The following is a 14,035-nucleotide window of genomic DNA, read 5'->3' as shown; positions in this document are numbered from 1 at the left end:
TAAGTTGGTGAGCTGGTTATTGGGGGCTGTTGTGCACATTGCGTGGCACTTCCGTGTGATATTGTTTAAACGCCTCCCTTCTCTCACTACATTTTCTCTTACTGAGTTTGATTCATGAGTGTTTGGAGGCCTTTCAGAAGAAATGATTCTTTAGGAAAGGTTTGACTATCAAGTCTAGACACACTTGCCCTACTGGGCACTTGCTAAACTGTTGCGAAGGGATCCCGTGTGTTTTAAGCCTCCCGAGTCCAAACGAAGTCCTAGAACTACCTGCTGCCTTGGGAACTCTAGGCATGCCCTGGCAGTGCAGATGCTCTTGCACCCTCCCTGTAGTCTGGGAACCACCTGGCCCTCTACTCAGACCCTGGACCCTTTCGATTCCCCCCCAGCTTAATTACACTTTCTTCCAAAATTCCAGTGGTGTAGGTATTCTGGGGGCTACATTGTACCTACATGGTTGGTGTAACACACACACACACACACACACACACACACAGACCATTTGCTCAGTATTCTAACACCACTGCTCTTCACTTAATATGCAGAATACAAAAATGCATACGCAAGTAGTACATCCTGCACACATTCCCTTGCCTCAGTTTCCTTGATATTTTACAGTTTTCCTTGGGCTGTGGTCACAGTCTCTGAGTATCTTCCAGGCCCGTCTGCGGTAGTGCTTCATTTGTCAGAGAAGGCTCCATGTTTTAGAAGACCTTGGCTGGTCTTCGAAAGTGCCCTGTGTGGCTCTGAGAGTCTTTTCCCTGACTCGGTTTGAGAGCTCTTCTGTATAATAGCCATTGTTTCTCTTCTTTGGGGAGTCTCCATGCCGAAAGCCAGTGCTCTGCAGAAAAATTGAAGAAATTGGCTCCTCTCGGCTCCAGCAAACTCATTGTCGCAACATGTTGCACCCTGAGTTGCTGAGTTTACCATCGTGCCTGATCTCGGGTGGTTAGGGAGACACCACTGGTGCATCCACCTAGAGAGAGGCAATTCCATAACACACCCATTTCATAACTTGACAATATTTAGCAGAATCCATAAGTTGTACAGCAAGATTCTCCAGATTGTGAGAGAGAAAGGAGCGTGGCATTCTGTATTTGAGGAATTGTCTAAGGATGTGGTGCAGCTATGAGAAGGATGAAGATGATGGGGAAGCAGTGAGAGAAACACAAAGGGGACACCGAGGGGATAGCATTCTTACTGGAGCAAAAGATGCTTAGGGACGCTACTAGGAAAAGGGGAGAAGTTCTGTTTACTTAAGAGCAACCAGAAGTTTTGTCATTGACTGAGATGGACCTGGATTTCACTCAAGGACAGAAAGGTGCAGACTAGTGAAAATTGTTCCAGGCCTGAGGTGTTCAAGCAACCTATGCTAGGTGGGGAGTAGCCGGTGATGGGGCTCAAAGGAGGAGGTGATGTGGTGAGACCAACAGACAAAGGAAATAAATTTTGCAGCTGTGTTTGAAACATACTCAACTCGAGTGATCTAGGCACCAGGGAGACCCAAAAAGAAAGGCTGCAATAAAGCAAGGGGCAGGATGACCAGGATCTGAAAACGGTGACGGGTTTGTTCTTTAGCTGTGGTATCAATTAAGAATCCAACTTCCTTGATATTGTAGAAAATAATGATTTGGTCCTACTTGGGCAGGGAAAGGAATTGGGTGATTTCAAGGATAAAAGGGATGGGGAAATGGGGGCAGAATCTAAAGTTATAATGAAGACAGGAAGGCAGGAAAGGGGTGAGACAAATTTAATGGAGTTTAGCGAGATTGAGTTGGAACTGCAAGAAGATCGTCCATGATGCATCTCTCAGTCCCTTACGGAAAGCCATTGGTAAGTCCTAGCTAGACTGTGGCTAGAATCCCCTCTAGATTGCATTGACCCCTTCAGGGGAAAGAGCTTTGACCAAATAGAGCCTGTAACGTCGAAGCATTTCAAGATCATTGATTTCAAGGGACATCTTGAGCCACTGCCATTGGGCAACAGTACACAGATTGGTTTCAATCGCAATGAATGCTGTATCTTTAATACCAAATCTTTTTTTAGTGCCATTCAGGAATTATGGGAGGAGGTCATTATGTCACTTATGCCAAAAACCCAAATAACAAGTGGTACTGTTATAATGACAGCAGCTGTAAGGTAAATATTTTATTTTCATGATTGATTAGTTTGGGAGGGAGGGTGCACAAACTGGATATCATGAGAATTGTTTGTTTAGGAATATGATTTGCTTGAAAAATAGTAACATATGAGCGTTAAAATGGTGGCCTGAAGTTGTACTTGGAAAACCTTGTCATATTAAAATTTGGATAGCAGCTGCTATCAGAGTAAGGAGTGGGTCTGCCCCACGAAAGCTCATCACCTAATAAACCGTCTTGTTACTCTTTAAAGTGCTACAAGACTGCTTTTTTTGTTTTACCGCAATCAGACTAACACGGCTACCTCTTACTTTTCATCAGAGTAAGGAGACATACTTGATGGTTTTGAACCAAAATGAAAAAATTGCTTCATAATAGTGTGGGTGTGTTTTGTCATTTGTGCTAGACATCTTGAATTGAAGCGATTAGGTGATTGTGCTTAGAATATTTTCTAAGTAATTTCATTAATCCTTATAAAAGTCAACTCACTTTCAAGTAAATAATTAAGCCCTGATGAATAAAATCAGCTTGAGAAAACGTGAGTGTTCTTGTGCTAACAATCCATTTAAAATGGTTGTTTCTATAGTAAGTGCAGGTATATAAATTCAGTGGTGATAGCACAATGGCACAACTGCATGTTTCTTAAACGTTTGTTTTGCTTTACAGGAATTACATCCTGATGAAATTGACACCGATTCTGCCTACATTCTTTTCTATGAGCAGCAGGGGGTAGACTATGCACAATTTCTGCCAAAGATAGATGGCAAAAAGATGGCAGACACAAGCAGCATGGATGAAGATTTTGAATCTGATTATAAAAAGTACTGTGTTTTACAGTAAATAAGTGATCTTCCATGGACAGTTTGAGTGTTCAGGATGACCCTTTGAAACTCACATTTGGCGACAGTGTTATTGAAGTGAATGAGCTAAATGTTAGTTGTCTTATCCTGTGATCAGAAAGCACAAAAAGAAAAACCGAATTAGATAGCAGTTAACATAAACATTGTTTTTGTTGTAATATCTCACTACATGCTCTAAACAATTCTGGTGTTAGACATCAGATTAAAACTGCCACCGGCCTTTAAATAAAATGGTTTCATGAAAGCCAACGAGGACCAAATAAGAGCTAAAAGAAATAGTCCAAATAAGAGCTAAACAGAGTAGTGAAGAGTTTACCAATTATTCTAACAAAATCCTAAGGTTCTCCTTAGATTCAAGATGATGGGGAAAAAAATGTAGTGTTGTCTGTTGACAACATGATATTGCTACCTCCTTTTTCCAGTAGTTTTATCCTATTTTATTGGCAAGGCAGGGAAAGTAAGAAGATGAAAAGTGCACAAAACCTAAAGAATAGTTATGGAACTTGTCCAGTTTTGCCACTGCTTTCACTATGTTGGGAGCACAACCAAGTCATAATCTGAAAGCAGATTGATTTAGGCACTTGAATAGTTTATCATTTGTTTTCTCCTCATGTTGTGTGCAAATCGGCAAGTTTCAGGAATGGCTGTCTGGCCTGAGGAACGCTAGCGTTTAGACAATTGAGAGGTCTCCAAAAAAGACGGTGCAGGCTGGAGGGACTATCTGTGGTTAGTTGCATTGTGTATGAATGTGCACTCCCAACTCCTGGAAAGAAAGACATTCTTTCCTTACTAGTGTAGCTTTTAAATTTGCACTTTTAAAAAAAAAATTCATACAATTAAAATCCAGAAGCATTGTTTGTTTTTGTTGCTGTAAGGGCTCTAGTGTGAATGGGCGTCACTGTTATCTACTATGTCTTTCAAAACAAGTGTAAGCAATGGTGGTTTGTGTCAAGGAGGGTTTGTGTTATTCATTTCATTATTCCAACTGGGTTTGGTTTTTCAATTGGTTTGCATTTTCATATTTTCTTACTGTAACAGGTTAGGCATTAATAAACCCCACCTTTTAACAGCATCAGTCAACAAACTTGCTACCACTTGGCATTTCTTTTGTTGTTCACTGGCTAGTTTTTGCTTTCCTTGCCCAGCTAAAACTCACTTTTAAGTCGGTGCGGCTTTTGCATGAGCAAGGTATGCAGGATTGGGGTTTTTTTTCAAGACTGGAAAAAAGGTTATTTATGAGTAGGCATTTCTTTTAGTGTTTTAGCAGTGTTAAATTATTAGCATATCTGAATCGAGATAAATGTTTCGCTCTTTTCAGCCTTTTCTTCAGCCGAGCCTCAGCAAGTTAGTAATTTCATCATTCATGTCCTTAAGCACCCTCATTAGACTTGGCATAATTACTAAATAAATTTACATTATATTGTAGATCTGTAAAATTAGTTAACATTCAACCTCCTTGAAGTGTGTTCTACCACACTGCCAAATCAGCAAGGGGTTATTTTTATCCATTAAAGAAACCATATTAAGTTGATTGTGCAGTCTTTACTCAGGCAACTCTTTCCCCTCTTCCCCCCTCAATCTGAAATGGAAGTAATAAGTATTGTCTTTGACCTAAGGGGTGTCTCCCTTCTGTGTGTTCTTTTATCTTTAGAATGAGTGAGGCTGAAGAAAAGCAAATGGTATGAATAGTGGAATTTCTTATGTAGGGATGTTTTGATCACATTTGTCTATATCTCCCTAGCCAAACTCCATGAAAATTTGAAAGATTTTCAAATTATTTACTTTAAAAGGTTTTATTTAAGCAGGTAGCACAATCTACTAATGTTATTTGATCTTCTGTGTTTGTTACCTTGGTTGTAATTAATTTTTAACTTAATTAATAAATTAGCAGGAAATTTATTAAGTTAACTACATTCTCTTTGTAAATTATTGTATAAAACATATTGACAATGCACTGACTTTAGAAAGATGTTAATGTACATAAATACCATGTAAATAAAAGTGTTGATGTATTGGAATATGAACTGTATAAAAAAAGTATCAGTAATTGTATATGGAGTGAACCTGTTTATCTGTAACTATATTATTCAGACAAATTAAATACTGTGGATGCAGCTCAAGTGTCATAATTTCTTTGTCAGAGTTAATTTTTAATGAAAGTTTTATTTTTTCTACTATGAAGTTTCAGCACTTTTTTCAAAGCATTTCTATCCGTTTTTTGGATCCCAAGGATTAGTTGGAATGGATTGAATGGAATGAGTATTTCTCGGAAATATTTTTAATGCAATTATTTAATTAGCTAAACGTTTTTCTCTGTTGCTTTTAATTACTTTGGATTATTTTAATCTGACAGTGTTCCTTTTATTTTCTGAATGTGCTAGATTAACCATATTTTTAAAAAGTAAATTTCCATACCTGTCCATACCTATCTTAGATTATTAAAGCGAAATATTAAAAATCTAATTGTATGTAATCTACTTTTTGCATTTCTTGACCCTTTGGCTCCAGAGGTGGGTACCTTATCCACTGTGCTACTGGAGGAGCCTCCAATCTCTCTACATTCTGGGCCCCTGTTTACTCGTCTGTTTTCCTTTGGACAATGAAAATAGATTTAATAGTTTCTAGGCACTTTCAGGGTCTCACAATTCTAGCACAATATTATGATGGTTGGGTTGCTCCCACAGTTGGGAAGTGTTTGCACTGAAAATCTTTGTTTTAGAATAAATAGGATTTAACATAATTATGCAAAGTTTTCTGTCAATTCAAAGTTTTTATCAGTGTCACAGTGCAGTCAAGCTTAGAACCACATGGCGGCAGTGTTGACTACTAATGTTTTTCCATAGGTGCAAATAGAAGCAATTTATTCCGGAAACCAAAACTCCAAATACTATGTTAGGATTTTCCCTGAGGCCTTTTTTCAGCAAGACTAAAAAGGGGAATAATCCCTCTATTTCTAGAAATGTTGCTGAAGTCAATAGCAAGTTGACTTTATCTATTACCCAAAAAAATCTGCCTTCTGTTTCTTTATTAAAGCTGGCTTTCCACGCCAAAAATAAAATCAGAGCTGCTGAAGTTCAGCTTGTTTGTGTTAATGATTCAGTTTGAAATAAAGGATACAGAGCAGTTTGCTTCCGGTGCAAGTGTTGATGTGACTACCACTTTCCTATGATTGAGAGAGTGCGAAGTACCCATTTCCTTCCCATGGAAGGGGCCATCTTGGAATGATATGTAACAGCCACGAGGGAATTGGGTGGAACCGCTGTCATGAGGTCTCATATTAACGTGTTCATACATTGCTTCTGTATGGAAGGGGGACAGGAGGCAGATGCCTAGGGGCCTGGTGACAGTAATTTAAAAGGGCTCAGGGCTTTGGGCTGCTGCTATTGCAGCAGCCGGAGTCCTGGGCCCTTTAAATTGCTGCCAGTGTCCCATGCCACGCTGCCTGTCTGGCTCTGAGGACTGGTGGGGTGGGCATGGCGTGGTCCAGGCGCTGCTGACGAATCACTGCCCCTTCCATCTGAGGCCCCGCCCCTTCCAGGGCCCCTGGAACTGAGCCTCCTACATTTCCCAGGACCTGGAAAAGACTGTTGCCAGCCCTCCAGATGGGTCTTTGTTCCTTTCTAGAGTCTGATTTGCATAAACAGATGAGTCTGCTACATCTGTCAGCTAGGGAAATTAGGCCAGGTCTATGGTAAAGATCAAATTAAGATCCGCAACTCCAGCTACATCAATTACGTAGCTGGAATCAACGTACCTTAATTCGAGTTTCCCCATCATCCCCACAGTGGGAGGTCGACCGGAGCAAATGCGCCCATCAGATTCCCTTACTCCTAACAGGACGAGCAGCAGCACCGGCTACTGACACAGGTGCTCTCTGAGTTCAATTTAGCAGGTCTTAATTAGACCTGCTAAATCCAACTCCAGAAGATCAATCATGGCAGTGTCAATCTTCCCCTTAGTGAAGACATTGCCAAGTCCTTTAGCTTGAGTAAAACAAACTCATGATACACTGCAAGAGGTTCTAGTTTCAGTCAGGAGTGCCCCCAGAAATCCTTCCCATGATCCATCCATGTAGCACGTGACCCAGAGAGATCCCAGGCATCACTGCCAATCCCTGTCCTCTCTCCAGTCACTGCAGGGCCTTGCCCATCAAATCTGTACTAAGGATGTTAAGAGGCAGCTCATTTGCTAATTGTGTAGTCGATAGAATTTTTATCGACTACACAATTAGTCAATAAGGGAGGAAGGGGGAGCTACCCCTGCTGCAGCTTTGCAGTTCAAAGTAGTAAGAGCTGGGCAGGCAGTCCATCTCTTACTATAGTTAAACTGCAGAGCCACAACAGGGGTAGGTCCCAGACCTGGCAGGGGTGCAGGTGACACCACAGAGATGGTGCTGGGAGGAACCGGTTTTTAAGCCGGTTCTCTCCCTGCCCCCTAGCATCAGCTCCTGCTTCCCTCCCCCTTGCTGCCTCTGAGACAGAGGCAGCGGAGGGGGGGGCAAATGCAAGTAGTCGATTTGACTAATCAACTACTCGCTTAAATCCTTAGTCTGTGTCACGCTCTTCCATCTCACATACACCCTGCAATGGTGGCTCCTGGCCCCATGGGACAAGCTCAGTTTGCTACCCTGGGCTTGTAGTCTGGTGCACAGGAATGTTCAGGTCTGGCCTGTCTGTTGCTCCCCAGACGGAGATGACTCTAGGCAGGGCAAATTTGCCTCAGTGGCAGTGGGACTGACTGAGCCAGGTCACAAGGTTACTTGGTTTGTGGGTTCTTTCAAATGAAAGATCTAGGACATGGGTTCCCAAACTGGGGGGGGGGTGAAGAAATTCCAGGGGGGGTGTAAGGTGACCCAGCCCCGGTCAATTCCCCTCTTAAGTATTCCGCTCTTAAGTTTTGCTGCTATTTTTGTTTTTCGGCCTCAGTCAGCTCCTTTCCCTCCCCCCCTCAAGTTTTGCTCCTGCGGGGGGGGGGGAGGAGGACATGAGGCTTTCTCAAAAATCAAAAAGTGCCCCTGCTGCCAGAGACACACATCCTGCACACAGGTTTTGATCACCTCAGATTCCCCAGTTTAATCTCTACAAGTCTAACTGAAGATTAAAAATGAAACCTGTTGAGGCTATTTTGTAACTTGCCATTGAAATTAAGGGCACTTTAACTAAAAGACACATTAATTCAATAAAAAATGAGTAGTCCTGTAGCACATTAGCAACTAACAAAAATATATATGTAGTATTGTGAGCTTTTGTGTGCAAATCCCTCTTCACTCTGCTCATCTGAAGAAGTGGGTTTTGCCCATGAAAGCTCATGATGTCATATTTATTTTTGTTAGTCTCTAAGATGCCATGAGAGGGGTCACCATGTTAGCCTGTAACTAGAAAAACTTCAACAGCAAATAGTCTAGCAGCACCTTAGAGAGTAACAAAACGTGTAGGTGGTATCGTGAGCTTTCCTGGGCACAGCCCTCTTCTTCAGATGAATGGAGTTTGAGGAATTGAGTTTTCAAATAAAAGCACAGAGAAGGGATTGAGGGAGGGGAAGAGGAGAAAAAAGGGGGGAAAGAAAAACTTTGTTTTGAAAGTAACAGACTAACAAGGCTATCCTATCCCCCTGAGACATTAATTCAATGCTGTTTAAAATTCAGTTCCTATTTGTTCTTGAAAGCATCAGGTGTCCTAGCTGCTTGAGGATCACATTTTCATGTGATTGCTTCGGTTTGAGTGTTTTATTTTCTTATCCTCATGTGACATTTCCTCTGAAAGGAAAAAAAAAAGAAACCAAGCACTTGAGAGAATTATCAGTTCAGGAAACCGTGATGCTTGTTTGTGTTCTAGAGCTGCAAGGGAAATAACTGCTGAGGATACATCATATAATTTGCCTTTAATTAAAGCATTTTTGAAGTCATTTAGTCTGGTAGAAATTCTTGAAATATCTCCCCTTCCCCATGAATTTTTAGTAGTGATAGACCATAGTGATAAAGTCAATCATCCTCCAAGCCAGAGGATTATGTGCTTGATTTATTATACACTAATCTTATAATTAGTGGGATACTTGAAGGAGTAAAGTTTTTTTTTCTTCAAGATGGTTAAAACTTCTAATGGTGGAGAGAACATTGATCTCCTCGCATTTGATTTAGGGGATCTAGTAAAGACCCACTACATCAAACACTGATCATGCCACCAGTAAGCATCTAAGGAAAGTCAATGGGCATGTTTGCTCCTGTCGACTTCTCACTGAGAAGATGGATTACCGTAAGCTGAGTTTGGTGGTGTTTACATCGCTGGAGTTGCATGCATTAAGCCAACCTTCCAGGTCTAGTATAGACCTGACCTGAGCCTCATAGCTTGGCATGGAGCAAACAGAAAACTCAGCCACAGAGCAGCAGTATGGCACCATCTGCTGCACCAATGTGGTATGACAGGCCTGTGGCATCCAGAACTGGTTCCTAGCAAAAAAAACCATGGCGAAACAGCCCCTTTTATAGTCGTTTTTAATTGGAATTCAAGTTTTGTATTGTTATGCTGTAATTAATTGCCATTTGACAAGTGCTTGAAGTTGGGTTTTTTTATATTATAGCTATTTTAACTGATAAGTGTTTGCTTTATTTTTGGGGGGTTGTTAATTTGCTTTTTATTTACAATGTTATAGGGGTATACATCATTTTTGGGTGCTTTTATGTTGGCTTTTTTTAGAACATTTGGTTTGGTGCAGCTAGGGGACGTGGAACAAAAACAACACCATCTCCTCCGTAATATCAAACACACTCACCAGCCCAAGATTTCGTTGCCACTAGATGCGGCCATTCTTGAAATTGCGGATGATATTTGGCAGCTGCCGGCATCCGCCCCGCCTACAAATAAGGTGGATAAAAAGTATTTCGTCTCCGCTAAGGGGATGGAATTTCTTTTTACCCATCCACAGCCTAACTCCTTGGTTGTGGATGCAGTACAGCAAAAGGCTAAGATGCCGCAACACAAACCTACTGCCGCAGACAGAGACAGTAAGCATCTCGATTTATTCGGACGTAAAGTTTTCTCGGCAACACTCACTTTATGAATGGCTAATTATTCCGCATTGTTGGCAAATCACAACTTCGACAACTACTCCAAGCTTGTGCCACTGCTTCAACATCTTCCAGAGGCGAAACGGGACATTTTAAAGGCTGTAATACAAGAGGGCTACGCAGCCTCTGGAACGGCCTTACATATTGCCCTGGATACAGCTGACGCTGCAGCGCGCACGACTGCTACATCAGTCATTATGCGCAGAGCATCCTGGCTGCAACAGTCCTCTGCTCCCAAAGACCTCTTCTCGAAGGTCGAGGACCTACCCTTTGACAGGCAGAATCTCTTTTCTGATAAGACTGACCAACTTCTGCACTCGGGGAAGGACTGCAGAACCACTTTTAAAACACTGGGCATGTACACTCCTCCATATCGTAGAAAACGATACACCCCCTACCAAAGGCAGAGCCCCCCCCGCCCTACAACAATCTCAGTATAGGCCTCAAGACCAACAAACAGGTAGACAGCGGCAACAGCGGAGACTTCCACCGCCCAAAGCAACTTCCCAGCAGGGTACCAGACAGCAAGTTTGATGCTCGAGGGGTTGAGAACCATTCCCACCATTACCAGTCTGAGTGCTACGAAGGCGATATTTCACCACCGTCTGAGGCCGTACCTCCATCGATGGGCTTACATCACCACTGACAAATGGGTCCTTCAGACAATTCGCCTCGGTTACACCATCCCATTCACATCAATACCCCCCCCATCCCCCCCGCCCTGTCCCTTTTCAGGGACCCATCTCACGAGCTCTTGCTCAGGCAAGAAGTTACCTGTCTACTCGCTGTCGGAGCAATAGAGCCTGTTCCGGACGAGTTCAAGGGCAGAGGTTTTTATTCCCAGTACTTTGTAACGGAAAAGAAATCAGGGGGATAGAGACCGATACTAGATCTTCGCGACCTCAACCGTTTCTTATGAAAACAACGGTTTTGAATGGTTACCTTAGCTACAATCATCCCAGCACTTCAGAACGGGGATTGGTTCACATCCCTCGATCTTCAGGATGCATACTTTCACATTGCGATTCATCCAGCGCACAGACGATTCCTACACTTCCAAATCGGTACAGACCATTTCCAATATAAGGTCCTGCCGTTTGGTCTCTCATCGGTTCCACGGGTTTTCTCCAAGACCCTGGCTGTGGTGACCACATATCTTCGTCATCTACACATAATGATCTTTCCATACCTCGACGATTGCTTAATCAGAGCCCAATCATTGCAGGAAGCACGCAATGCTACAGAGACAACACACACGCTCTTCCAGGAGCTAGGTCTCATTCTCAATGTTCCAAAGTCATCATTGGAACCGCACCAAACAATACAGGTATAGGCACTCGTCTAGACTCTATGACCGAGTGTGCTCCATTACCGATGGAAAGGTTCTAGACGATGCAGGATTTGATCCAGATCTTGCTCAACAGTCCAACGGTTCCCATACTACGGTGCCTACTGCTTATGGGACACATGGCCTCCACAACATATGTGGTCAAACACGCAAGGTTACGTTTTCGATGCCTTCAACATTGGATGGCATGAATCTGTCCCCCCAATGTACGCAACATCCACAGGACAATAACGGTTCCCACCCAGGTCAAGAAATTACTAGCTTGGTGGACAAGTCCAGACAATCTATTGTCGGGCGTACCCTTTCATCGCCCTCAGCCGTCGGCGCAGTTGACAACAGATGCATCACTCATCGGATGGGGCGCACACCTCGGCCCCGAACAAGTACAAGGCCTATGGTCACCAGACGAATCATTGATGCACATCAACTTCCTGGAGCTCAGGGCAGTGTACAGAGCATGTCAACACTTCCTTCCCATCATTCGGAGACAGGTCATACGAGTCCTTACGGACAATATGACAACCGTTTATTACGTAAACAAGCAGGGTGGGGCCAGGTCCCACTCCTTGTGCGCAGAAGCGGTACATCTATGGAACATGTGCAATCGCCACAATGTCTTTTTAGTCGCAGACTATCTCCTGGGCCACCACAATGTGATGGCCATCGCCCTCAGCAGGCATTTTTCTCTCAATCACGAGTGGGAGTTACATCCCACAGTGCTCTCGGCGATATTTCAATGATGGGGATTTCCGCTAGTAGACCTCTTTGCCACTTCTCACAATGCGAAATGTCCTCAGTATTGCTCGAGAGCAGGAATTGGGCGAAATTCAAAAGGCGACGCTTTCCTATACAACTGGGGACGTCACCTACTTTACGCATTTCCACCCACATCCCTGATTCCCAGGGTAGTGGAGAAAATTATTCGAGAGAGGGCCACAGTAATCCTAATAGCCCCTGCCTGGCCCAGGCAAACATGGTATCCGTACCTCCATCGCATGTCGATACATCCTCCGTGTCCTCTACCAGTTCGGCACAATCTGCTCTTGCAAAATCATCGCTCCCTTCTCCATCCGCAGGTGGACCATCTTGCACTCATGGCATGGTACCTAGTTGGTTCCGACAGTCAGAAATATTATGCTGACAATCTGTCAAGCACATTTTACTAAACAGTAGAAAATTATCTATGCGAACTACTTACCTCTCAAAATGATCACGCTTCTCATCATGGTGTTTCCAAAAGGATCTGAATCCAGTTTCTACACCTCTGCAGTGTATCCTGGACTACCTTGTACACCTCAAAAATTCGGGCCTTACCTGTGCTTCCATTAGAGTCCATGTCGCTGCAATAGCAGCCTTTCATCAGCCTGTCAACGGATGTTCCGTTTTTTCCCATCCGACAACAAAAAGGTTCTTGAAGGGAATGTCCAACTTGTATCCACATTATACTCAACCGGCGGATCCTTGGGACCTCGAAATGGTCCTGTATACTCTGATGGGCAAACCCTTCAAACCGTTAGCAACATGCAATCAATATGACCTGTCCATGAAGGTCATTTTCTTGCTGGCAATTACTTCTGCGAGGAGAGTGAGTGAGCTAGCTGCACTATCAGTCTCTCCTCCCGATACGGTTTTTACACACCAAGCGGTGATATTGCGAACGCAACCGCGTTTTCATCCCAAAGTGATCTCTCGTTTTCACATCAACGAGCCTATAATTCTTCCTATATTCCATCCCAAACCACATGCTTCACCAGAACATGTGCGCTTGCACACTTTGGACGTCAGACGTGCTCTCGCCTTCTATATTGAGAGAACCAGACCCTTTCGAGTGGTGGACTCGCTATTAATATCAATGGTGGACTGTTCTAAAGGTCGGTCATTGTCCGCTCAATGCATCTCCTCCACTATTGTGCAATGCATAGGAACTTGTTATAAACTGCGAAAGAAACCACTGCCTTCGACCCTGAGGGCCCATTCGACTCGGGTGGTCGCTACGTCCACTGCATTCCTCAAGGGAGTTCCCTTGATAGATATCTGTAGAGTTGCTACGTGGTCTTCCAACCTAACCTTCGCTACGCATTATGCCATCCCTAATCTCTTAATACCTGATTCGGCGGTGGCGGCAGCGGTGTTATCCTCAGCTACGGCATGCTAGCTCCGAACCCTCCTCCATTCGCGAGCTACTGCTATACATTCACCTACAGTGGAGCACCCACAGGACACTGCTCGAAGAAGAAAAAGAAGTTACCTTGTGCAGTAACGATTGTTCTTCGAGATGCGTGTCCCGTGGGTGCTCCACGACCCGCCCTCCTCCCCTCTTCGGAGTTTCTCTACTTTATGTCTTTCAGAGCAAGAGGCAGGAGGAACTGGCGGGAGCCGGACCGTCAACGCTCAAACAGCGCGAAAAGCCACGAGCCGTACTTCGCGCATGCGTGGTCTGGCAGACTACGGCTAGAAAAGATCTCCGATCTGCGGCACCGGGACAAGCCCAACACCTACAGTGGAGCACCCACGGGACACGAATCTCAAAGAACAATCGTTACTGCACAAGGTGAGTAACTTCTTTTTATTAAAAGTCAAGGGAAAAAATACATGGACAGATGATCGCTGGTGTTTTCCCATCATA

The 14,035-nt window shown here is 43.6% G+C and overlaps 1 protein-coding gene across 4 annotated transcripts in view; it reads left to right on the top strand.

Annotated features, from left to right (window-relative positions):
• USP32 (ubiquitin specific peptidase 32) overlaps positions 1–5,112 on the top strand; it is a 173,466-nt gene extending 168,354 nt beyond the window's left edge. For all 4 annotated transcript variants that reach the window (XM_075904742.2, XM_075904740.2, XM_075904739.2 and 1 more), the window contains exons 33-34: positions 2,047–2,139; positions 2,805–5,112. In XM_075904742.2, the coding sequence (XP_075760857.2) occupies positions 2,047–2,139; positions 2,805–2,978 (267 nt within the window). In that variant the 3' untranslated portion in view covers positions 2,979–5,112. The remainder of the gene's footprint in view (positions 1–2,046; positions 2,140–2,804) is intronic.
• Positions 5,113–14,035: the final 8,923 nt, after the last annotated feature.

Source organism: Pelodiscus sinensis, chromosome 21 (assembly GCF_052426305.1).
Source record: "Pelodiscus sinensis isolate ZL-2025 chromosome 21, ASM5242630v1, whole genome shotgun sequence".
Lineage (NCBI taxonomy): Eukaryota > Metazoa > Chordata > Testudines > Trionychidae > Pelodiscus > Pelodiscus sinensis.
This window is presented reverse-complemented; position numbering and strand designations above follow the sequence as displayed.